Raw genomic sequence first — 26,690 nt, forward strand, 5'->3', positions numbered from 1 at the left:
GAAAATGAAAACAGACCAGAATAAGTAACGCGGGATCCAGAAGAAGCCGCAGAATCCAGGCCTCAGAAATCTTCGTATTAGATGCTCCAGTCTTTTATTTTCAAAATATCTCACTGAGCGGTCTGTTATTTTTAATTAAGTCTGATCTAATTATCATTGTCTGATCAGGGAAGTGGCTGCTGTATTAGGACGGCAACATGTTTTCTTTACATGTTTAGATATTTCTTTGGCAATCTTTCCAGACTTCAGCCTCCCCTAGAAGATCTGTTTCCAAATCTCAGGAGCTATTTTTGAGGAACGTGTGGCACAGAAACCAGAGAACGAGCATGGAGTCGCTGCTTTTGGAAACCACATGTTTGAAAGTTTAAGATTTATGGGAAAAACATGCTACACATTCAGGTCTTCCAGAAGCACGTTCAGACCCAGAGTGGAAAGGTATCTGGAAGGTTTGACTGAGCTTGCAGAACAGCTTGTTGGCCCTGATACCGATCCCCTGACACTGAACACACAGACAAAAAGCAGGTCCCGGAAACGCTCGAGGCGGACAGGTCCCTTTGCTCTCATCACCCAAAAAGTGAGCAAGTTTTCCTTGGGTTCTCACAAGGCTGCCTTGACGAGCATGGCGTGACTTAAAGTACAGGGGAGCCCAGGCCTGTCTGGGGGTTGTGGAGGCAGGAAGGCCCCGGGCCTCACCTTCAGCAGCCGGGCTTCTACCTGACGATACACCCCCTTGCAAAACCAATCAGAGTTGGGAAAGTTTCGAGTGAATTCTGCCTGTGGACGTTGGTACTGCCAGCTACTTCTGCAAAGGCAAAACCTGAAAGATTCCAGTTCTCAGGCTTGACTAAGTTATCACAGAAAGAAATGTTCTTTAATAGCATTTCAGGGCACCCTTCCATTTTTGAAGCAGGACAGATTTTGCTTATTGGAAATTTGCACCCAAAAGTATTTTGACCTGAGAATTTAAACATAAAGCCAAGCCAAGCCACTGTAAGATGCACGGCTGACTGAAATGGAAAGGGCTATGGTAGAAACTGGTGGTGGATCAAGTAAACCCCAGGAATTCACTGTTTTCCACTTCAACTGGGAAAGGTTTCTGTGCCGAGTGCTACACCGAGAAGAGGAGATTCACCTAGAAGGGCCTCCGAATCAAAGGCCAGGAGAACAGCCAACTTGGGACCTGCCCTCTCTTTGACAGCCCGGCTCTCCTTGCTCCCAGGCGCGAGGACAGGGGGCCTCTGGGCTCCCGGGTGCGCCAGCCCGAGTCGGGCCGTCGTTTCCCGAAGAGTCTGGAGCTAGCGGGCTGGGCCCCGGGCGGCTCTCCACAGGGCGCCCTCCCGACCGCTTCCTCTCCTCTGGGTCGGGTTCCAAAGGCCCCCTGATACCCAGGGAGCCTGTGGGCACTGGGAGACGAACCATCAAAAGAGGCCTCGCTGGCAATTCCGCAGAAGCCGGTGCCCTCGCGTGGGGAAGGGGAGTGGCTGCTGCCCTGGGATGATCAAAGCCGCAGAGACACGGACTCAACATTCAAAGAGACTCGGGGAGAGCAAGGCGGGGACGCCTTCTAATCATCTAACAGCTTGTTTCTGCGCAGTTTTACCCAATCCCCGTGCACAGAAGTAGGACAGCGACGTGACAACGCAGAATGTGCTGGTAGCCTCGCCTCACAAGCCTGCCGGGTGCCCTTGGGGAGCGCGTGTGTGTAAATACACACTCACGTGTGCGTACGACATACGTGTCACGTGACATGCCAATTGGGGGAAAACAGGAATAAAAGTAAAGAAATTGGCTTTTTAGATCAGGAAATACAGACTTAATCCAAACACATTATGCAGCTCTATGTAGAGGACAAAAATAACATTTACTAAAACAATGGGGGAAAGTTTGGCGGCAGAATTCCATTAAAACATGACCTTTAAAGATGGATTTCAGTTCTTCTACAAGTTAACATACCCAAATCTTTCAAGTTTGAGCAAATTAAACTTTGATAGATTACCTGGTGAAATTGATATCTTGTTAAGTGTTAAAATACGAGTCTCTTAAGAAAGATGTGATTTTCCAATAGGTAAAGCAAACGAAAATATCACACACCTACACGTGTAAACTAACTAAGAATCTTTAAAATGCTGACTCTGTCTATGAGATAGTTCTATTTTAAGGGAGAAGAGAAAAAAAAATGTTTAAACATGTTTGCGTTCGAAGCTAATAATGCAAACTACTCACTGTTTGGAAACAATTTATGAAAAGCCCACTGATTTTTCAGGAACCCTCCATGAGTCCGCTGGAACCTCAAACCCCAAACCACGGATTACGAGCGTGCAGGGGCATGGCACGGACCACCAGGGACCGCAGGGGATGGATATTGGAAGACACAGACCAGAGCTTTATGAAGGGCCAACCACACGAGGGCCTTCCCACTAGAAGAATCTGGCAACAACACCAGTGCTGTGCAGTTTAATTAGGACACGTGGCCTCTCTGGCGCTCTGGGAAGAGGGAGTCACACACCCAGACCCTCCTCCAGACCACCAGCCCCGAGCCTCCCCTCCCCTCTCTCCCAAGGCCTGTGCCCTGCATCTTTCCTGCATGAGGACACTCAGGTCTTTCGTTTACAAGGTGACGTCATATGCTGATATCAGTAAAACCTATGACACTGCCACCTACCATTCCACCTTTCCTAGGCCACTTACTTCTATACTTACACAATACTCTTTTTCTCCTTCAGAAACTTTATAAAATGAATTGAATATTTCCTTCATGTCCCCATGAAATAAAGCATGATATTAAATTGTTCAATTTTCCTTGTAACCCCGTGATGAGAATTATGCTGAGGTTATCCATAACCTCACCTGTATTGTAGAACTAGCAAAGTGCAGAAGTTCAATGATTTGAAAACGAAGCGTGGAAGCAACAAGATACTGTCCTAAAATTATTGTTTTGTGCTTGAAATACTTTAAAAAACTTTTCAGACAGATTTTTAAACTTGAAGGGGGTCTCCATGGCAGTTACAGAAAAACCTAACAGAGTACGGATACATGAATGAATGAATACCTGCTTCGTTTACAAATGTACAATCTTCTCTGCGTAACTACACTCTTACAAGTCCTTAATCCATGACTCAGCTAAATGGAGAGCTAAAAATCAGGACATCCTTATCCCCATTTGCTGAGTGTATTCTGCTAAAAACAAATCAAAACAACACGACAGCCTCGTGCCAGCATGTCCTTACTGGTAAACAGTCCACTCTGAGGGCGCAAACCTCCACATTTAATCAAAGTAGTTCCCACAAGGGTGTCCTATAGTAATTTCAAAACTAAGCCCACCAGAAAATCTTTCCAATAATTTCATTTCCAAATTTTCCTAGATCCTATTTTTAAAGGAAATGTGTTTTTCTGTGTTCTCCCCCAACCCTTTTTTGTTTTATTATTAATCTGGATTGAAGAAAAGCACACATTTCATTTATTGTCTGGATTACAGATTCTTATTAAACAAGCCAGGGCTCATTATAAAATCAATATCAACTTAACCACCATGCCCCCAGGAGGAACCACATAAAGGTCACTCCAAGAAATTCAAACAATTTTCCTGCTGGAAGGGCATGATTTTAATTACAGATACTATTAATTAGAGCTGTCACTGGGAAGCTTTTTTTTCTGTTAATTATCACAAACTCAGTCCTGAGTGTGCATTTGCAACCTGCACTTTTGTCAGAATTAGTCACTTCTGCATGCAAGTCCAACCTTTCCATTCTATCAATATTTTATATTCGAATTTCAAAGCATATCAAAGGATGCCGTGCTTTCTACAAACCTCCGCCCGTACGATCTGCCATCTCTCACACACCTAACAGAACTAGTGTGATAATTTATTTATGTCCCGGCACAGGCTTGGCCTAGAAGACCCAAACGCCTACACCAGTCTTGCTCAATAGAATTTCTGGATAAATTCTTACTAGTTTGTGTGACATTTTTTCCCAAGCTTCTTCTTCAAATGTGCTTTTTCTTTTGCTTTGAAGCAAAGCTAGCCCCTGAAATGCCATCTCCCACACATTTGAAGTTGCTGTTTCTTTATAAGATAATATCGTACTGACCAGCCTTCTGACCCCCTCCAGAAAACCAGAGGTTTTCTTCATTCAACACCACCACCAAGAGTTTTGAAGTAGGGAAAATAGTACTTTCTGGTCTCTCTTAAGCAGAGCGATTTTATCAGTTCATCCCAGCACCTTATGTGAGACAGGGTCAGGGGGGCTCTCAGACAAGCTCCTGGTGGGGGGGGTGTTCTAGAAAGAGCTTGAGCAGCCCCCCAGCAGCACAACTGTGATGACAGAATGATAATATTTACAGACGTGACTGTAAAACAGGATGCATTATTTACACGACATACTCCATATCACAATCATGTGACTTCAGAAAACCAAGACTCTACTCCAATGGGAGAAAACCTTTTACAAAATATATCGATTGAACTTCAAAAAACGATGATTAAGTAAATTACCTTCCCAAATGGGAAAATATACTTGGAGTTGCATTATATTTTATGTTAGAAGAAATCAAATGCCCTGACTGGTATATATTCTGGGCTTGCATGGCTTGCATGAAGATGTGTTTTCATTACAGAATATTATTAAATCTGGAGTGTGTGCTACGGAACTCCCAAACATCCTGTGAATTTTTTTCTTTATGTCCAATTTGGTCTGAATCTCCTCCCCTCAGTCTCATTGGTTCCAATTTTTTTCCAGGTGTGTCTGGACTGTTTCTGCATCACCAGTGCACGGCTCCACCACTGCTCTCCTGAAGACATCCTTGGCTTACGTTCCATCTATCAGCCTTAGCTGCCACTTTATCCAAATAACAGTGAAGGTGGCAACAGATCAGGTCAGAGGATCTTTTCACATAAGACCCTGAGGAAGTCGATGATTTAAGAGACATCTTCATACATCTGCACAACCAATTTATCTTGCAACTCTGGCATTTTTTATGAATAGTGGCCAAACTAAGAAAGATAACAGATAATACATAATTCATGTATTGTCCTTTTTTCACATTTCTAATTAGCAGCCCGCTTTCACAGCTAACGTGAGACCATCCCAGAACAGCATAAGATTAATTTAGAGCAGGAAAACTAGGGTTTCAAGGTATTTACATGAATGCTAATGAGAAGTTTCAAATCGTCATCACACAAGAACCCAAACTATGAATAAATGAACAACTGCTGGGAATCGGGGAGGGGCCAGAGACGACTTAAACAATCCGTCCATTCCAGTGGTGAATGGAACTGAAACAGCACTTAGAAAAGTCTCTTTTTACCTGGTAGGCGTTGGTGGCATCGGGGTCCGGGTCGCCCCCAGGTCCCGAGAGCTTCTCCTTCAGCCTGTACTGAGAGCTGTGTCGTAGGCAGTAGATGACGCCGGACGCCAGCAGGACCGCCACGATGGCCACGATGGAGACCAGAGTGAGCACGATGAACTTGGTCGAGTCCTCTCGTTCTGCCTGGTGAGGCAGAAGCTTGAGTTTGCTTTTCTGCAGAACAGGAGAGGGGGCAGGTTACGACCCAGCGAATCATGAGTCCTGAAAACCATCCCTTCCAAACGCAACCTAAAACGTAAAGCTCTGGGCTGGCACTGAAACAACAACAGGAGGGCATCCAGAAAAGCAGCCCTCGGACCAGAAGCTAGAGTCATTTCAACACAGCGCACCACAGACGGCAATGTTTTCACAAGGAAAGCCATTAGAGGCGTCACTTTTTTTTTTTCTTACCGGCCGCCGTTTTTCAAACTTAACGATATAAAGTATTTGGCAGCTAATTCACTGCCTTAAGTAAAATAAAGCCTTCGTCCCTTCTAAAGAGGTATGAGGGGAGAGGACGCTTCAGAAACGGTGGAGCTGGGGTGGAGGGATCGGATGGGGGTGCCTAGCTCCTGCTGTGGGTAAGAGTAGCAGCAGAAGTCCAACAAGTGAGCCTGGTTCTGTGAAGCGTCAGGCTAATATTCTTGGATATATTGCAGGGAGTTGCCATCCCGGAAGCCCCTCCGCTCGCCTTCCAAGGCACGTCCCCTCGTCCCCTCGTCCAGACCTCGGACCTGGGCCGCGTCTGCACCCCGCACAGACCCCGCACTTCGCACCTCGGCACTTTTCCTTGAAAGGAGCTGCGAGACAGGGGCGCAGGCACTATGGTTCAAGAGCTCACTTCTCGGCGGGTGAAAGGTAAGGGAGCCCAGGTCCGGCAGATTCTCCTGCTTCACGGGGGCGGGGTGGGGGTGGGTAAGAACATCCTTTCGGTGCGTTGCACGAGCCTCCGTGCGCACAAAGTTGCACAGTGCTCGCCCTCATTAGCTTCATTATAAGGAATATCAGCAACAATTAAAAACGCCAGGGGACGATGGAGACTCCGGCCAGCACACCCTTCCGCAATTACTCGGGGAATGAATAGAAATGCACGCCCCCGCCCCAGTCCTGGTTGCTACAAGATGCGAACAATTAGCAAACTCCTTTCCACCACCTAATTTCGCGTGGTAACAAAATGGATTTTTCCCCATGAATGCCTGGCCGGCCTATTCATTATCTCTCTTCTATTAGTAATTTTCTGCTCCGTATTCAGCCTCCCAACTCTTCATTTCCTCCTGTCTCCGAGTGTACACAGGGCCTCTTATGTCAGGCCGGGCCATTTTTATCTTGTAATCATAAAGGCCACCAAAGCAATTATCGCCGGTCCTGACTGGAAAAGCTGGTCATTAATTAGCCTCCTTTTGCCTTCGGTGCCGCGGATTAGCTGGTGCCGGCACTGGGTTAATGGAAACGCGGGTGAAATGAGAAAAGACGCCGGATTTTCTTGCCTGGATGCGCGGCTCCGAGGAGGACAGCAGGTCCGCCGGCGGCGGGAGGGACGGAGGCGCGGGGACGCTAGGGGGAGGCGCGGAGGGAGGGGTCGGGGGAGGGAGCCCGGACGCCCGGGCGGTGGGGAGAGCGGGTCGCGGAGCCCCCGGCCCGTGCGGCCGGTGCGCGCGGCCCTCGGCCTGGAGGGAGCGGCGGGCGGGAGACCCCTCCCCATCCTCTCTCACCCCTCCCCTCGCCCCTCCCTCCCCGGCCCAGAAAGAAGTCACCCGGAGGGCTGCGGGCCGCCAGCCCCGCCGGCCCCGCTACCCACCGGCACCGTGTCCCCGCCCCGCGCGGCGACAGGCCGAACCGCAGAAATAAACCGGAGGGGCCCGGCCGCGGTGCCGGAGACCCGGGCGGACCGGGAGCGTGCCCGACACCCCCGTGCCCGGCTCCTCGGCCCCCGCGCGCGGTGCCGGTGGTTCACGCCCGTCCGCCCGCGGCCGGTTCAAGGGGAGCGCGCCCCTCTCCAAGCCCTCCGGCCCGGGACGCTCCCCTGAGAGGCCGGCGAGGCTCCGGCCGCCCGGGTTCCCGCCCCGCCGAGGCGCCCCTCCCCCCACTAGCGCTCCTCCGCTCCCGGGAGAGGCCGGCCCCGAGCCTCCGCAGACGAGCGGGGTCGACAACAAAGGAGGGCGCGCGGCCGGCGGAGGGGGCGTCCCGCTAGCCCCCCGCTCGGCGCCCCCAGCCGTCACTGCAGCCCCCACTCCGCCCCGGCGCAGGCGACCGGCGGCCCCCGCGCCCCCCCCAGGGGGGCCCTTCCAGGCGTCCGGGGTCCCCGCGCGCCCACGTGGCTGACCGCGCCCGGGTACGGGGCCTTCCCGAGCCCTCCTGCCCCGCGACGTGAAGCGCACACGCGCGCGGTGACCGGCCTGGCTCCGAGGGGACGCGCAGCGCCTCGGTGGGTGGCCACCACCTCAGTGCGCAGCCGACGGGCGGTCGCCAGCGCGCTGAGGACTGAGGACCTGAGCAGGGTCCGGCCCAGGCGCGGGGTCTCGCCGGGTAAAGGGGCACAAGCGTAGCCCGGTTGTCGCTCGGTTCCAGGTGGGAGGCCGTGAACGCGCAGGGGCCCCCTAAGGAGGCCGGCAGCGGCGCCTGCACTGTACCCTGGCCCGGGCCTGGGGCGGCAGGAGAGACCCCGGCGGGGCGCTCCCCCGGGAGGGAGGCCGGGCAGCCGAAGCGTCGCCGCCCGGCCGGCTCGGTCCTTTTTGCCGGAAACCGACGGTCCCCGTAACCCGTACGCTTTGCTCGGCCGGGGAAGCGGAAAGGGGCCTGCCCGGCTTCCCCTCACGCAGCGCTTGGAGTTTACTCAGAGGTCAAAGAAAAATGTCAAGGAGAGTGATTGCCCGGGTTCCTCCTCCCTGGGCCCCGCTCTGTCTCCGGCCAGCTGCGCAGCCCCCGCTGGGTCCCAGGTGCTCCCGGGGAAGAGGAGGGGACTCCACGCCCACTGAGTCCCACTTTCTACGGTCCCGTCCAGCTCCCCGCCGCCTGGGCCGGAGCTGTCCCGCAGGGAAGGGGTGGCAGCGGTCCTCCCGCAGCCAGGAGAGGGGTCTGGTGAGGCTGGGGAGGGCAAGCACGGGGTCAAGGAGGGGCCTGGACAGCGGGGGCGGTCGGGGAGGAGGGATCTGACCGGGAGAGGAAGGAAGCCTGTTGGGGACAGAGAGGGACGCGCCGGTTTGGACCACTGTGACGCTGAGGCCGCAGGATCTTAGGGCCCGGCTGGGAATCCTGCCTCTCGCCGGCCCCAGGGCACCTCGGTTGGAACCCGAAAAGTCGCTCTTCCTTGGGGCGCCCTCAATGACTCCAACGTCCTACCTGGTGCTGTCGGGAGGGTCAAGCGGGGAGGAAAAACTCTTGGCTGCAAGTCAGGACTGAGGAATCCCGGAAGAAACAAAAATTTATACTTTTTTTTTTTTTAATTAAAGAGCGTGAACGCCGTCCTCGGCACAGTGATTGAGTTTAAATAACTATGATCATTGTATATCCTTTCTTTATTGTAGAGTTAAAAAAAATCTTAAGAAGACCCCTGCTAACCAGGAGATTTAAGAGAAAGCAATGGGTGCCTTTGCTTAAAAGTGAGTCTGACCCTCTGTCCTGCCCAGGAGTGACCTGCGTCCCTGCTCCCCCAGGCCGAGAGGCTGTAACTACAGGTGCTCTCCTGCAGCCTTGTCCTGGGGCTGAGCCCTGCCGAGAGCCCTCCACTAATTAGAGCCATCTTGCCAGTCTTGACTTGAAATTGAAAGAAAATAATGTTTAAATATTTATGACTTTGACATTTACAGTCAGGCCGCCTCCTTCTGTACAGTGGCAGCTCCCCCCCCTGGAAAGTTTGGAGCAGAGGAGGGGTGAGGGGGAAGGTGGAGGAAGCAGCCGACCCAAGCAGCCCGGTCACACAGGGAGCACGGGGTGTCTGTGTACCCCAGGGTGCAGGCAACACATATACAAGCACTTAATACTAAGTTGCAGAAGCAGGAAAAGTATGATTTTTGTAATAATCAGGAAGAGTAAGTCAACTTTATATCAGGTTAGATGCATCGAGAGTAAACTGAAGCACATTGCATATTTCTTCCACTCAACCATCTCCACCTGCAGCTCCTTGAACTTAGAATATAAAATATTGCAAAAGCTGTGATTTGAAATGCATATGTGACCACAGAGGCAATCAGTGGAATTGCTCTCAGAATCTGCAGACATTGTCCTGACCTATTTAAACTATTTTGATCTGTGCTTATAAGTGAAGGTGCATGGGGCTTCCTTTATCTTCTTTGCCATTTATGGCAAAATACCTTCAAAACTTTTTTTTAAAGCTGTCCACGTGGTAAGCCTAAAATAAAAGAAGAAAGAAGAAAAAAGAACATTGTATACCCAAACTTGATTGTGAGAACTGAGGCAGCTACACAAATATAAAACTTTATGGTAAAAATATTTGTTGACGGGTAGAAAAATTTAGCATTTTTCCAAGGCTGTGCTATGCAACCAGTTAGCAAGAGTAATTCATTATCTAAATCACTGACTTCAATTTTAAGACACACTTGTACCCAAAAACTTATGGGCACAGGCATGCAGCAATTTCATTGATACTAAACTTCTAATATTGTTGATGTTTTCATTTGCATCATTTCTAAAGAATTTGATTTGCAAACCCAGCCTTATCCCGTGTTCCTCTGCACTTTTATGTTACTATAATTGTAAAGATCTTTTTCTCTGTAAAATGTAGAAATTAATTTTAGAGACTACTAATGAATGGTTAAAAACAAGTCTGTCTTTGGTTTCCCAGATGAATCATCTTAGAATTATTTGGAAATTTCATGCTAAGTTTACTAAGATATATTTGCTAAGATATAGTAACTATCACTTTAAAGCTGATCAAAATTTTTAACAGCTTTCAGGCCACAGGAATGACCAAACTTAAAAATATTGGGGGAGGTGTCTTAAAATATTTTAAAAGTATTTTTTTAAAGCTGTTAACTGAACTATTTTTAATTTGGAACTGGCCACAGAATTCTAATAAATGAGAGAAGTCAGGCGGAAATAATCATGTATTAATTCTCTGCATTACAAAATCTTTTCAGAAGCTATTATCAGAGCAAGAGGCATTGCGGTCTGAATTCAGGGTGGGAGGAATCCTTTGTGCAGCTGGAGGCTATTGTTCGTTTGTGCAGATGAAATTGTACTTGCAAATCTGCCATTCAAGTAGCCAAAAAAAAAAAAAAAAAAAAAAAGCTTATATGGGCAAAAGAAAACAATCTCCAAGAAACAATTATTCTTAAATATAAACCTCAATGAAAATAAAGTGGGGATACACTGTTTTAAAATCGTCTATTTGTGAGGTTTTGTTCAGGCATAGGCATACAAGTAAATACACAAAACATTATAAATTGTCTGTTTGCATCTTTAAGCACTCCTAGAAGATCAGTTTTGGGGAAATACTCTGTTTTCAGGTGTCAGGGAAGATTTACGATATTTATGTTTAAAGTGGGAAAAACACCCCCGTGTGAACTAATTTTTAGCAGAGCTTGATAAGCAGCAAATTGTCTCGGGGGAAACAGAGGGCGACCCTCCGAGAAGGGACCGACGTGGCCGGGCCAGGGAGAAAGCCGGCCCGGCCACCTCTCAGGCTCCGTCGGCATGTTTATCGCATCCAAACTCAAACCCGACCAATAAGCTTGAAGCGCGGCCGGGGGCCCGTGCTGCAGAAGCGTACGGTCGGCCCGCGGCCTGCCCAGGCCCGGGCGCGCGCCCCCGGGGTCAGGCGTCCCCTGGGTCACCCGTGCTCTGGAAGGAGTTTTTTTTTCCCTCCGCAAGAAGCAAGCCCTTCTCAGCACTGGGGTTTCTGCTTCTCGCCTTCGCGGAGGCTTAGAAGCCGCCTCCGGGAGTCTCGCCCGGCGTCAGGACCCGGCCGCGGCGCCGCTCCGAGCGCGGGCCCCGGCGGCGCACGGCCGTTTTCGGCCGCTCCCCCTCGACAGGCCCCGGCTTTCTCGCTTCTCGTTCCCAGTCCCTCCCGCCTTTCTCCTGTACGCGATCCGCACCGAGGTGGGAAAGGTCGGACCGCAGCGCCGGACACAAAGGGTCGAGGGTTCCTGGGAGCCGCGGTATTCACAGCGCGGAGGGGTCCCCAGGCGGCCCCAGCCCGCTTCCCGCGGGGACAATGCGGGGGGCCCAGCCCCTCCCGCCACAAAGCGCGCCGGTCGCGGGGCAAGGATCGGTGTGCCCAGCGACGCCCGCCCACCCCGGGCCCCGCGGAGCCGCACAGGCCCCCTGCCTCACCTCGCCGCCCGTCTCGGGAGCCAAGCGGGGTGTGCTTAGCTGCGTGCGGGCGGCCCCTCCGGGGCTGATAAAGAGACGGGAGCTTCCGCCTCCCTCCTGCACGCAAACCTTCACCGCCTCGCACTTTCGTTCGCATTCATCCACAGAAGGCCGGTTTGCCGAAGACCACTGGGCCCCGCAGCGCCCTTGACCCCAGGCGGGGAGGCTCCCCGGTGCTGGCCAGGGGCCGCTGTCTGCGGACTTAGCGGGGCCACTGGACCCCAGAGCAGGAGGACGCGGGGGCAGGGGCCGGGGAGCTGGGTGGTTGGCGGGGGCACCGTGCCCGCTGCGGCCGTTGGCTCCTGGCCACCCTCCGGCTGTGCGTTTGGGGGTGCAGTAGGCACTGGTGACTGTGACAGACACCTCCAGCCGTCCAGCGTGGAGCGACCTCTGAGCACTGATGACACAAAAGGGCGGGAGTCCGTCTCCGGCTCTACAAGGTCTCTTCTGCTGAGGTTTCAACCCCTAGTTCGGGGGTCTGCCCGACTGCCCCGACCGAGGCTTCTCTAAAACCCCGAAGCAAGTCCCAGTTCAGAACCACACAGGTAGTCAATAAAGTCCCTCCTTCAAACAGCTCCGCGTCAGAAGTTTCTCTGGCAAGCGCGCGGCCGCCCCACCGGGGAGGGCGCCGAGACAGCGCAGCTCCCTTTTGGGGGAGGGGAGGTGGCCGCTCGGAGGCGTTCTCCACCGGACCGGGGAGTTCAGAGAACCCTGCACTCTCACACACGGCCCCACCTGCCCCTGGGTGCCCATCCAGCGTCCTCTAACTGGGACGCCTCGACAGCACAGAGGCGCGCTCCGGCCCCGATAAGGAGGGCGAAGAGCGCCCCAAAACGGGCTGCGGGGAAAATGCTCCCACGCTGGTTCCTTTCCACGCCGGCTGCTCATCCTGCCCTTCATCTTTTCCCACAACCCTCCCCATCTGCGACCCCCGCCCCCGCCCCCGCCCTCGCCCTCGCCCTCGCCCTCGCCCTCTTGCTGGTCCGAACCGCCCAGAGTGGCTGGCGATGCGGAGTCCGAGAGGCAGTGGCCCCAGCCCAGCCCCGGCGGTCTCCGCGGGGAGCTATGGGGTGGGACTGCCACCGACCGGGTCACCAAGGGATGTCCACCCCTGACCCACTTGGGGGATGACCTCAGACGCAGACCTCCCCAGCCAAACAGAGCACTTGACAGGCGGCCTGCTGCGAGTCAGTTAGCCCCCGGACTGGGCTCTCCGACGCCCAGGTCGCCCATCCGAGCCCCTCACCCCACCCCCGCCCCCGCCCCCCGCCCCGCGCGCACCCTCCACCCTTACCAGGCTCTGGTTCCTCGCCGCGCCACCTACATGCCTTGGCGATGCCCTCGGTGGGTCTCTCCCACTCCCTTCGGCCCCCAACCCGGCCCCTGTCCCTTCTCCTACGGCCCCACCAGTGCCCACGCCCCGGCACGCCCCGGCCCCGCGCCCCTGGTTACCTGCAGCGGGGCGGGCGCCGGGCGCCCAAGCCGGAGGAGAGGAGGACGTGTGCCCGGCCGAACGGCCTCGGGGCGCGGCGGCCGCGGGCAGCTGCGGCGCCATCACCGCCGTCAGCCTTTTTCCCTGGGCCGGAGCCACAGACGAGCGGGGCCATCCTGCTTCTGACCACAAACTTCTCCGGCAGCCGGCGGAGACAAAGGTGCTGCGCGCCGCAGCTCACGGGCCGTGGCGGCGGCCGCACCAGCTCGGAGCCCGCAGCTCTGCTCCGCCACTCGGCCGGGCTCTGTGCGCTCCGCCGGGGCCCGGCCCCAGGGCAAGGCGCTCGGTTCAGGGCGCGGAGAGGGTGGGCGCGGGACGGTCCCCGCAGGGCCACCGGCCGCGCGCGCAGCTCCATCCAGCGCGGCCGCCGCGCCCCGCCTTATATCCGGCCCGGCGCGCACCCGGCCGGCGGCGGCGCGGCTCGCGGCCCAGCCACCGGTTGCTATAGCGATGTCCCCCCCCACACACAGGTTGCTGACAGCAATTGGCTAAGGGGCCGCGGCTCTCCAAACACCCTCTCCCGCCCGAGAGTATGAATGGACATCGGCTTTGTCAGTCATTTGTACAGCGCGGCAGCCCGGGCCTTCGCCTTTTCTTTCTTTTCAGGCTTTCTCCCTTTCATCGTTCGAGTCGCACTTCAGACTGGGCAAGTTCAGGGTAGCGCCCGGGGGAGAGGGGACACGGCAAGAAATGTCAACCTGCACGGCCCTGCTGTGACCTCTGCTATGGGAGGGGTGGCGTCGAAACTCTTTGCAAGAGAAAAACTCAGGACACATCCTTCTTCCGAGTTAGTTTAGACACTTTTGCCCTGGGGGCCTCTTGCTCCCTTTCCAAATTGAAGCTGGCCAATGACGCCGTGCAAATCAGCAAGTAAATGCCCCCGCCCCCCGCCCCTTATAGGAATCCCGCTCGAGTGTTTAGGTCTCGAAGGCGCCTACAAAGCGCCTTGCCGGACGCAGGAACTGCTGAGAACTTTGCCACCATTTGGTCCAGGCGAAATGCGGGCCGCCAGCCCAAAACGTCGGACCGAGATGGCGGGGAAACGAAGGAATCGAGCTGCGTCCTCGCTTCCCCAGGTCAAAGGCCCGGCCTGGCCCACTGCCCCGCAGGAGGAGCGGAGCGGGGTCGCAGGCCGCGCTCTCAGCTAGTCACTCGCTCCTCCCGAAGCTCCCCGACCCCGGCGCGGGCCCAGGGCGCGACTCAGAGTCGGGCCGGCGGCGCCCGAGGCCAAGCGGGGACCTGGGGGGCGACCAGACCGGCTGGGCCTGGTGAGCGGCCTCCCCCGCCCTTTCTCCCCCACTCTCCCCACTCCCAGCTCTGGACCCCTGGTCGCAGCCACAGGTCGGGGCACCCCCGGTGCGCGGCGACCCCCGCCGAGCAGCCTAGAGCGAGAGCTGAAACCCAACATCTGTGCGTACAATGCGCTCTCGAGGCCCACAGCTGCAGGCACAAGGGGAAGAAAGAAAGGAGTGGTGGGGGGGAGATCTTGTCACATGCAGATGACAGTCTGTGGAGGGCTCTTTAGTTTCTCCTTTTCTGGAAACCCGGGCGCCCTCCTCCCAGTTCCCCTCTCCCACCGCCTCCCCATTGTTCCCGCGCTCGGGACAGCTGGAGACGGCGGCCCGCGGGAGCAGGGCGGCCCCTCCTCGCCCGACGCCCCTTCTGCCCACACCCGGCGGCCCCGGGGCCCGCTCCGGCCCCTGCAGGGAGAGCCGCGGCCCCCGCCCCCAGCCCGGTCGGCCCCGCGGGCGGGCTCGCACCGCTTCCCCCCTCCCTTCCCCCGGGCGCTGCCCCCAGACCTGCCCCGCGCCGAGAGTCCCCGCCGTCGCGCTTCCCTCGCGGAAACATAATTGCCTAACCGCCCGCCCCCCGGCCCACCCTCCCCGGGCCAGGGCTCCGGGCACGAGTGCCTGCGAAGTGCTTGCCTCTGTCTAAAGTGTCCGAAGGACTCGCTTCCTCTGACCGAAGGCCTAAGCCCAGATCTACTTGCATTTGCTATTTCTAGGGGCCGGGAGTCGAGCGCTTCCGAGAACCCGGGCTCGGTAGGCCTGAGCGGCCCGAGCCCGCGGGGGCTGGAGGCCTGCTGGCCGCTTCGCCGGGCTTCGAGAAGCTCGAGGGGAAACTCAGTTTCGGGGCGGCCACAGGGGCACCGCAGCTCCACTCCAGCGACCCACCACGGCGCACCCCGCCCCCGGGCAGCCGGCAGGCCAGGACGGGGGGAGCCACCCTTGCTCTCGCGTCCCCACGCCGGGTCAGGGCCTACAGAGCCCCTGTCCTCTGCCCACCCGCCGGGCCTCCCGGGAGCCGCCCGATCGCTCCCATCCCCGGAGCCCACGCCCCGCGCCACCTGGGGACCAAGACCCGACTGGCTGTCCCTCCCTGCTGCCCTCCGGGGGGCCCGGGTCGGCCCGGTACCTCCTGGAAAGAGGAGGGGGAAGGGGAGGAGGCGGGAGGGGCCCCGGAGAGCCCCGGCCGGGGGCGGGGGTAGGACTGCGGACAGAGGGGCCGGCAGGGAGGGGAGGCCTGCGGGAGGGGACCTGCCGCCCTCAGCCCGGCTGGGAACCGGCCTCTCCATAGCAACCGCCTGCGCGCGCGCGCTCGCTTGTGTGCGGGGGAGTGGGCTGCCGGGCCTCCTCGGCCCGCGTGGGGGGATCTCAGGACGCCGGGGGCCGGGGACAGGGAATCCTCTCCGGGACAGGAGGGCCGGCCTTTTCTGAGGTGCTGGGGACTCCGTGCGGTCAGGGGACGCCGCGCCAGGCACGGGGCGAGCAGGGGGGACGACGTGCCCAGGCCCCGCGCTCGGCCGTGGGGGCACCTGGGCGCCCGGCCCTCGCTGTCGGCCCGCCTGCCTTGCTAACAGGGCCCTGGGACTTGGCGGGAGTGAGCGCGGTCGGTGCATCTGCACGGAGACCCAGCGCGGTGCCTCCCGGGGCGCGGCGCGCCGGGCCGGGGCCGGGCGGCCGCTGCGGCCGCGCCTCCCTCCCCGGCTGGCCAGGGGTCCGCCAGGCGCACCTGGGGTTGGCGCGGGGGCAGCGGGGCTCGCGGGGCCGGGGACCGCGCCGGTTCGGGGAGCGCCCGGCCTGCTCACCCGCCCTGGAGGGGAACCTGCGCGAGCTCCCATCTGCGGTGACGCGCCGAGAGGCTCCGGGAGCCCGCGAGGGGCCCGGCCTCGGCGGCACCCTCCTCGCCGGCCGGCCGCCCGCTGCACGCCCCTCTCACTTTCCTTGCCCTCGATCGCCAGGAGCCACAACCGGGTGTGAGAACCCTGCTCGGATGGCCAGGGGAGCGGCCCGGGCCGGTCCCTCAGTCACCAAGGGGGCGCGGACCCCACGCGGCCACCCTGGCCGCGTCGTCCAGGGCCCCTGGGGGCGGTCAGAGGGTCGGCGACCCCAGAGAGGGCGTGCAGCTCCAAGTCAGATACTGTCCTGCTTTCCATACAAACACGATATGACATGTTAAATAAGTAAATAATAAGCAAATACATTCATTTTATTTAGCTAGTTTTTCAGTTGTCCCAAAGGGTTTCACTTCCAACCTCAGAGCAGCACATTCCCGATTTAATCTGAATTTAGTGCCCTGTCTTTCTTGTGCGTTCAGGAAGGAAGGGTGGGTGGCACGATGGTGGCAGAGTTTAAGTTTGCCTGTGGTCACTTTTTAAACAGAAGGGCCTTAAACTCTTAATGCAGGTTTTTATGAGCAGAAAAGTCTGTTTTCTCACCCATGCCTTGGTGCACACCACACAGTGTATCCTTCATGGGGTCGGGACTTGTCAAGTCCTCCCACCCCTTCCTCCCCGCCCTCCCAGGATGCAGCGCCAGAGTCCGGAACCCTCACTCTCAGAGCTTAAACATGAACAGGTTGCCCAGGAAATTCATTAAAAGAATGTATTTATATTTTAGGTTCGGATTCTTCTAGTCTGTTTCAAAAACTGATAAATTAATCCACCAGATTTTCATTCTATTTCCCTTTATTTAAAAATTCTTCCTTATATCCAGGGCAGGAAAAATGTATCTATCTTTTAATTCTTAAAAATACTTTAGTAGGAAAGTGTTTTGACAATAATGTAAGGCTAGGTTCAGCTAATATCTTGGAGAATGAATGGTGCTGTTAGGGTTTTTTTTTTGTCATGAGAGCTTAGACTTCATTTAATAATAAATTTCAGTTTACAATTTCAATGACATTTTCAGAGGAAACTTTTAAACATGATGCAAAATGTTTTTGAGAGGCATGTTGATTGAAATCATTTATATATGATGCGTATATTATTCATATAGAAATTGGGATTGTTTAGCTGATGAATAAGAAGCATATGTAAAATTCACCAAGACCTACAAAATATCTAAACAATTTAAATGGTTTAAAATGATATGTTGATCTTGCTAAGACTTCTTGTAAAGTGCAGTTCACATTTGTTATGTGTAAAACCTAATGTTCTGTGTTAAAAATCTCATTTTCAACTTAGGAAGCACCAAACTGTTATAGATCACACATTTAACTGATTAGAATAAATTTCCAATGAACTAAATTATCAGAGAAAATGTATTTTAAAACAATATAGAGAAAGACTGATGGGAAACATGATTATTATAAAGCAAAATAACACCTAGGTCAGGAATTTTCAATATTATGGTAAGATAGTAAGTGGCAAAAAGACCTTCTGGGATACTTGCTTGATTTCAGAAAATCTGAATCAATTTTGTTAAAAAAATATAATGGTACATGAATTATATTTAAAATACTTTTGATTTGTAAATCCATTTATAAAAATGATTTTAAATTATAAAAATGAAATTTGATCCTTTTAATATTGTAGCTATGTGTATACTGTATTTTCATACCGATATAATGTTAAAGAAAATAACATTTTATATCAATGAATGAATTTTGAAAAGCAAGATGTTTTATTGGTCAACCTCCTAGTGAAACAGTAACTGTCACTGAGATAATTTTCTAAAAAGGATGCTTGCACAGGTCAGTAGAGATGACTCAATTGAACTGCATTAGTTGTGAAGAGCAATATTTTCAAGGACAATATTTGGAAGAGTTTTAGACACTAATGACAAGTCCTGATTCATGAAGACAGAAGCCAAGTCCATTGCAACAGGAGGGGCTGCATTTGAGTAGATTCCTCACCAGTCTCCCTTGCATATTGGAAGCAGGACAATCAAATTCACCAACTGGGGTGTTTAGCAACTTTAACATATTGCTATAAAATCTTTAAAACTGAGAGGAATGGAGAAATAATAAAATTATTGGTTCAAATATTTCACTTTATTTCAAGAAAAATGTGAATTCTTTCCTCAAAACAGAAAGAAAATCACCAACGTAATTCAGCTTTTATTATTCTCATCTTGGCTCATCTTCAGATTGATCTAGAATTTTCAAAATACAAAAATAGGAACTCTATTATGAAATAGAGTTGCTACTCCCTCCAATGGCTTAAGAGGATCACATGAAACCATTGTATTAAAACCAAAAAATGTATTTCAGCAAGAATTTATGCTTGAAGGATTCGTTAACAAATATGTAGGAATTTTTTTTAGATTTTCTTTTTCAAGCTTTGAAATTACAATTCCTGTAAGGACAAGAAAAGCTTCAAAGCCTGATTATTACTATTAATGGTTTGTCCATTAAAAGTAGCATTCTGAAAAACTCTTCCAACGGACAGATGTTTACAAACAGAGCAGTCTCCCTACAGTTTAATTTGTTTTTTATTCTCTAGATTCTAGAGTCTAGAAGGTGTATTACTTTCAATTTCCCTCTTTGTAAAGATCTAACCTTTTATTATTTACAAAATAATGCTATAAAATACATATTTAATAATTGATGTCCAGTATAGTAAATATATTGTATGTTCATGACTAGATTTTATTCTTCTTCACAAAACTGAGCTAAAATTCCTTAGAGCGAATGTTTGCAAGAAAGACTCATTACCACTTGAACAAGAATCTAAATTTTTTTAAAATGGCTAAATCATGCCGTTATCTTCAGATGAAACACAATAGTGCTATGAAGAATGTGTGGGTTCTCTCTCTTTTTGGGTTAAAAGTGCTTTCACATACTTTGTCAATTACATAGTACATGTCCACTATAATTGTTTGGAGACAGTTTTTTTTCCTGAAATTGCTTTGGAATTAAAAGTAGAACAACAATTCAAGCAAATGTTTATTTCATAATCATGCATTTCAGCTTTCTCCTGTTTACATATACTTTTAAGGAAAACACTGACGTATGCTTTAACGTATGAAAATAGGCTCCCATTAAATGTAAAATTGTCACAGCCTGACAAGTTTGGCTTAGTACCTGAAGCCTACAGAAGAGGAATCACTATAAAGTGGTATTTTCTGATTTTACATTGCAAACATGTGTACAAGTATTGAGATCTAATGGGGACAAAGTTTCTGGAAACAGCCAGCGGCTTGTCATTCTGACACAACATGGATCAGTCCCAGAATGTTCAGGGTTAGCTGTCACTCCGAGAAATCCAGTAATGGCCCTTCAGAATTCCGTATGAATTCACCCATAGCTGCCGAAGAGCCAAGTGAATAAAAAACGGTTGAATCTTCTCTGTGGATGCAGCATTATGTGCATATGTGCATTCACATTTTAACAAGTAGGATACAAATCAGCAGAAAATCTTACATAGGGTGCTACCATGTACTGAGACAGCTTTAAAAATTCTTGCAAAACTACTATATATATATATATATATATATATATATATATATAGTCTCCTGAGATCTTTCAGTTCAAACACCTTAGGAAGTTACATATTTACTTCGACCTTTCTCTGTCATATTTGAAGTTCTCATTCAGAATTATCTGGAGATATGCTCAAACAAAACTAGAAATCTAGTTTTACGTTTTCTAACCATTTTGTACTTCTGATTCCTCCAAGACCCTATTATTTAACCTGATCACCCCCTATTTCACTGTTCTTATTTCCAAATGGCTCTTGAGTGTTTTTAAGAATAAAATAAACCTTTAAAGAAAGATCACTTCTGACCATTAAGAATACTTTTTAAAAGGCCATTTACAAAAGCAGTGCCTAAATGTGACAGCCACACTGGCACGGTGGGGAGAAGGGTGGCTTCCCCAGGTGACAGTCGGGAGAAGAAGAGGCCCTGTGGGCTCAGCATGTTCAGAATAAACTCAGTTCCTTCTCTTCCGTTGGGTGTCCCGGTTTCCATGACAACGGCCTCTCTGTCCTGAATGTCCTTCTTTGGGGTGAGGCTAGAGGCTTTCTTATCCTTCGTCCTCCTGTGATCAGGTCTGTCCCTTCTTTCAGGCCACAATGTGCTCTGACCTCACTCCTGGTCCCACCTGCACCAATGCAGGCTCGTCCTGTGCCCCGTGTCCTCAGGATCCTCACCTCAATCCATTTGACCCCCTTCTTTTCTCACTATGACCTGCACCAACTCTTCCCCAGATCCATCGAAGGTTGGCTCCCTTTCCTCCAACCAACCAAGCTGGTGTGTTCAGAGCACCCTGCTTCCTGGCTGCTCACACCAGGCCCCTGTGTCAGCTGCCAGTACTGGCTCCTCATCTAAGACCCCCGCCCCTGACACTGCTCCCCCCAGCCCCCGTGCTTTCAGCTCAGAGTTTCTTATTTGAAACCCTATGTTGAATCCCTTGCCTTCAGAATAACTGGGTGCTCCAGATTTGTTAACCTCTCACAAACATGTGCACACATCACCTCACCTACACACACACACACACACAGTCTCACCTACAGGCACACACACCATCTCACCTACAGGCACACACACCATCTCACCTACAGGCACACACACCATCTCACCTACAGGCACACACACACTCTCACCTACAGGCACACACACACTCTCACCTACAGGTACACACGCCATCTCACCTACAGGCATACACACACTCTCACCTACAGGTACACATGCTGTCTTACATACAGGCACACACACAATCTCACCTACAGGCACACACACCATCTCACCCACACACACACACTCACCATCTCACCTACACACAGACATGCCATCTCACCTACAGGCACATGCACCATCTCGCCTACAGGCACACACACAATCTCACCTACAGGCACACACACAATCTCACCTACAGGCACACACATCATCTCACCTACAGGCAGACACACCATCTCACCTACAGGCAGACACACCGTCTCGCCTACAGGAATACACACAATCTCATCTACAGGCACACACACCATCTCGCCTACAGGCAGACACACCGTCTCACCTACACACTCACCATCTCACCTACAGGCACACACACAATCTCACCTACAGGCACACGCACCATCTCGCCTACAGGCACACACACCATCTCACCTATAGGCATACACACCATCTCACCTACAGGCACACACACCATCTCGCCTACAGGCACACGCACCATCTCACCTACAGGCACACACACAATCTCACCTACAGGCACACACACAATCTCACCTACAGGCACACACACACTCTCACCTACAGGCACACACACCGTCTCACCTACAGGCACACACACAATCTCACCTACAGGCACACACCACCTCACACAGTCACACACCGTCTACAACACGTGTCAGCCATGTCACATGCATGCAGTCCTCTCACATACATGTACACACATCACCTCCCATGTGAACACACATCCTCTCTCACATCATCTCACACACACATACACATATATCTTGTACACAAGTGCATACAGCATCTGACACACGCCATCTCACATACACGTGCGCACTTGTGCACATGGAGAAGAGGACACCAGGATGAGCAGGGCTGAGCGACCTGAGCCCTGTTTGCTGCCTTTCCACGTGGGGCTCATGGAGCCCCCAGAGGCCCCCCAGAAGCCCCAGATTTGTGCATTGCTATTTCTATTTTCACAGATGAGAAAACCAAAATTTTGAGAGGTAAACTAAGTGTCCCAAGCTGGTCAAGACTAGAACATCAGTAAACGCGTGCACACACACACACACACACACATGTGTGCACGTGCACACACAGACTTGTGCACACACGCCATTTTACAGGGAGAACTCGGTTTCTCACCACGGACCCTGCGAGCTCCGGGTGAGCAGTGAGGGCGCCATCGGCTCCTCCCAGCCTCCCCGTAATAGTAATTATTATTCATTCAATAATAATAATTGTCTTTGGAAAAGACAGCTGGCACTCAGTCTCAGTCTTCTATGAAACGAGATTGCGGGCATCTTACGAGCTTTACCGTTGCTGTCACTCTGGCACCCACCACTGAAGAATCGGCGCCACAGATGCCACTTCACGTGCCCATCCTCGCTCCCTCTGACGTGGCCCCCGGCCTCCGCCACCGCATCTGGGGCCCCAGCGGCGCAGACGGTCCCACGCCGCCCCTCTCCCGGGAGGGCAGGGGTTTTAGGCAGGATGGGCTCTGGCGCCGGGCGGCACGGGCCCTGCGCTCACCACACAGGAAGGTCCACGGTGGGCAGAGGCGCCGTGCCCTCCTACCCGACCGCCCTGCGGGCAAAGCCTCCTGCCTCCAGTTGGGGCCATCGCCCACCCCCGCAGACGCCAGGCGCGGCCCGGCTGCGGTGAGGGCCCCAGGCCGCTGGCTCCCCCTGCGACTTCCAGCAAACGCTGGATGGCCAGTTCTGACAGTGTGAAGGGCACACTCGCTTAGCTCACGGTGTCCTCTCTTTATCACGTCTACATAGCTGTGGCTTTAAAACACTGACTTTTGTCAAATGACTGCTACAACACTCCACACGACCGGAAAAGAACAGTTGTGCCATTTCAGGAATGTCTGCCCTCCACGCTTCGCCTGCTGACGGGGACGGGGTGCCCACGGGAAGTCAGGGGCCTCTACACCCCGCGCGGCCAGAATCGCTGACTTCCAGCCGCTGCTGCTGTGAAACAGGACAGGTCCTAGGAGAGGACTGGCCATGGACTAAAATTTAAAAAGCAAAGAATATAACCGCATTCCAGAAAGTTTGGGAGATGGGGAAGCTGAAACTCCTCGTGAGTCTACCCGTGGAAAGTAACTGGCGTCCCGCTGGACCTGTTCATCCTGAGCCGCCGGTGCCGCGGGCAGCCCGAGGGGGCTGGACCCGGGGACTTGACTCCAGCGGATGAGATCCGGCCCAGTGACGGGAGCTGCTCCAAGGAGGAGGGGACACATCTTCCCGGCCCCCGGGAAGCCAGCCACCCTGTGACAGGAACGGCCTTCTCAGGCGGGGCGCCAGCGCTCTGGACCCCCAGGGCCGTGAGTCGGGCCGGGCCCACAGCCGCGGTCTTCAGATGCCGAGTTCGGGCGCTGCTGTGCCGCAAAGGACAGCGACGGCGTCAGGAGGCTCTGGAGGCAAAGCCCAGCCGCTCCCGGAGTCTGGAAGAGGCCGACTGGGCGTGTACCCAGACGGACCTTCCTCCCAGGCCCGTTTGCGGGTCCCAGCTGAGAAAGCTGCCTCTCCGCAAGTCCGGGTCCACGCGGGCTGGCTGTCCCTGCAGGTCAAGCCCTGTCACTGCCCAACTCCCAGCAGCTGCCCCCTGCCCGCCGCTCACGCTGGACGCCAGGGGAGACGTGGAGGGGGCCAGACCCTCCACATCCTCCCCCCTCGACGTCAGGTGCCCGGAGAGCCGCTGGCCAGCACCACCTCTCGCACATCACCTCTCCTCTCGCCGTAATATTGGCGCAGCCGCGTGCAGCAGCCGTTCCCAACTCCTCGTCACGACGGGGTCCAGGTTCCTCCGAAGAGCTCACCTGGTGTCCTGATAAATGGCTGCTCTTATTTTCGAACTGGAATTTCTGTTGCCGTCCTGCGTGGGGTTAAGGTGACCAGGACGGTCATTTCTCTTACATTTCAGGGCTGCCTGCTGAGAAACTCCTGCACACATTATGGGGCCCGGGGGCAACCCAGTGTGGTGCTTTAGAGAAAGGATTCCAACCCCAGTTCTGACACTTCCTGACTCTGACCTGAGCGAGGGGCTCAGTTTCTCGCTGCCTCGGAAACGGGGATGGGGTGGGACTCGCCTCGTGGGCTTGTGGGAAGGGTCAGAAGAGAGGTCCAGCCATGGAGGAGGGTGGAGGTCAGCGCCGGGCGGGTCTCGCTACTTGTTATTATCATTTTCTCCACTGTGTGGGCTCCACCTTCATTTCCATGGAGGCAAATGGAAATTCTGTGTTCAGACAAATGCTGAAGCTGTAGCTTAAGGAGATACAATTCAGTAATAAAAATACAAAGAGGAAAAATCATCTGCAATAAAGGGGGGGTGCACCAGCCCAACTGTATGCAGACACCGAATGTCTGAACTGGGAAGGAGGTGTCACCCCCAGCTTTGGTGACCCCCCTGCTCCCCTGCACCTCCTGGTCTGGAAGCTTCTCCTGGGGCCATTCGGAGGGAGGAGGAGAGGAGATCTCAGGTCAGTGCACTCTTGGGAAAGCACATGGACGGGCAGATCTTGGAGTCCAGGGCCCCGGTGATGGCTGCATTTATTGGGGTTTACCGTGTCCATTCCATCGCTCTTGTCACTTTCAAAGTTAAATACCTGCCGTCTAAGAACAGCCCTTTCCCGACCAGAACCTGCCCTGACCACGCTTGTGAGCCATGAACGCTGTGCCAACGTCCCAGCCCACGGGCGCTGCACGAGGCGTCTTCCTTAAAACTGACAATGATCCTCTGTGGTCAGATCTGTTATCACCTCTGTTCTCCAGACAAGGACACGGAAGTGCAGTGTGGTCATGTGTCTCGCTCGCGGAAGCACCGCGGGCAGGATCCACTCGACGGTGCGGGCGCTAGTGCTTCTCGCCACCTGTGCACGTGCATCTGGTGGGTGATGGGACCCTGAGCAGTAACTCGTGTCTCCCCAGATCCGGGGACAGGCCAGAGGCACAGAGCAAGTCTCCACCGCCCGGTGCAGGTCATTGTGGGGAGCATGTCCGAATCACACCCCCTGGACACCATGCAGTGGCAGCGACAGTAAACAGCTGCGTTTGGACAGAATCCCTGAGGCTCCCGGTCCCTGTGCATTAGTTATGGCAGCAGATAACTCTTCCTTCCAACAGCATCAGACCCAGAGCTCCTCATGCAACTTCAGAAACAAAGTACCAGTGAGAGATCTAAGACCTTTGGTTTTTATTCTCAAAGATAAAATTCTCATGGTTATCCGATTTCAGCAAATGTCGCTGAGAAGGTGGGGAAGCCACAGTCCCTAGGACGCTGACATTTACTCTGTAGAAGCCGAGGGGAGTGGCAGATGACCGCCTCGGGCTCTGCGGCCGGCTTCCCCGGAAAGCCAGGCCTTCCCCACTGTGGTCGTGCCGCCTGATTGCACAGCTTCCGTTCCCTCCACGCCTCGTTTCCCCAACACGTGAGACTTCCTCCCCTTCCCCTCGAGAGTGCCGTCTGTGACCCACCCTCGCCCATGTCCCTCCTGCGTGTCTGCCGGGATCACTGCGGGGGCTCATCAGGGTCGGCCTGCGGGCCCCCGGGAGACGGTGTGGAGAGCCCGTGGGAGGGGCTCTGAGAGGGGCCTGGGATGGTCACCATCCCCGGTTCCATCCGAAATGCCCGTCCCCGGGCGAGCCTTCCGCGTGTGACCACAGAAGCACAGTCGGAAGTGAGCGCTCTGCCATTACATGTTCTCAAGCAATTTAGGATTCGACACTTAACGTCAGCCATGAAGGTGCCTTGTGATGGATAATTCTCTCTGTGGGACTTAGAGGTTCATAAACCAAAGAATGCAGTGTAATCACCCGTAGGTATATAATATCTTTATCCTTTCTTTCAGACATATTATGGGTCATAGTCACAATTTAACAACAAACCAAGTGGGGCTCAATAAAAATTATCATTAAGAGCTGGAAGTGTTCTTCCATTAATTTTCTCTGCCAGAGTCTGGCTCTCACACAGGGTCCTGGATAGAGATTAATTGTCACCTGAGAACTGGCACCCCTTTCAGGGTGATGAGAGGCCACCCACGGCTGGATGCTCAGTGAGCCTGGGAGGGTCACCTGCGATCCCACCCCCTCTGACGGAGGGAGGCCACGTGCCAGAGGGAGATGCTGCCCTGAGCCGAGTCCCGCTCCGGACGGAGCCAGGCCTGTTTGCTGGGGCTGCACGAGACGCTGCCCGGGGTCCGCGTGGCAGAAGTGACCACAGAAGTCACGGGCGTTCTGGACAAACGCTCCGAACCTGGTAGGTCTGGAAGGAGCTGCTTGATTTTATTTCCCAGAAAATTACAAAGACGATTTTGACCTCTGACTATTCTTTTAGCCCCTCTCCTCCTGCAAGGAAATAAAAGCACGCGTGAGGCACGGAAGGCAGTGTGCTGGGTTAGAAAATCCTGTCTAACAGACACGACAGCTGGGTCTCTCAGAGATCTAGGAGACGCAGCGGAGGGAAGGCCAGCGACCCCCTCTCCCCTCCACCGACGGCATCTCTCTGGTAGCGTCTAGCCTCTGCTTCCTCAGGGGTCTCTTCCATGGCCGTGCAGCCACGGGGATACAGAGCTTAGGATTTCACACACCTGCTCCCAGAGCTAAATGTCACCTCCTCCTGTTCAG

At 53.6% G+C, this 26,690-nt stretch overlaps 1 protein-coding gene across 2 annotated transcripts in view; it reads right to left on the minus strand.

The window, feature by feature from the left end:
- PTPRN2 (protein tyrosine phosphatase receptor type N2) overlaps positions 1-26,690 on the minus strand; it is a 708,877-nt gene that overhangs the window by 104,287 nt on the left and 577,900 nt on the right. For both annotated transcript variants that reach the window (XM_082398840.1, XM_082398839.1), the window contains one exon: positions 5,305-5,517. In XM_082398840.1, the coding sequence (XP_082254966.1) occupies positions 5,305-5,517 (213 nt within the window). The remainder of the gene's footprint in view (positions 1-5,304; positions 5,518-26,690) is intronic.

Source organism: Balaenoptera borealis, assembly GCF_965194805.1.
Source record: "Balaenoptera borealis genome assembly, chromosome: 7".
Classification (NCBI taxonomy): domain Eukaryota; kingdom Metazoa; phylum Chordata; class Mammalia; order Artiodactyla; family Balaenopteridae; genus Balaenoptera; species Balaenoptera borealis.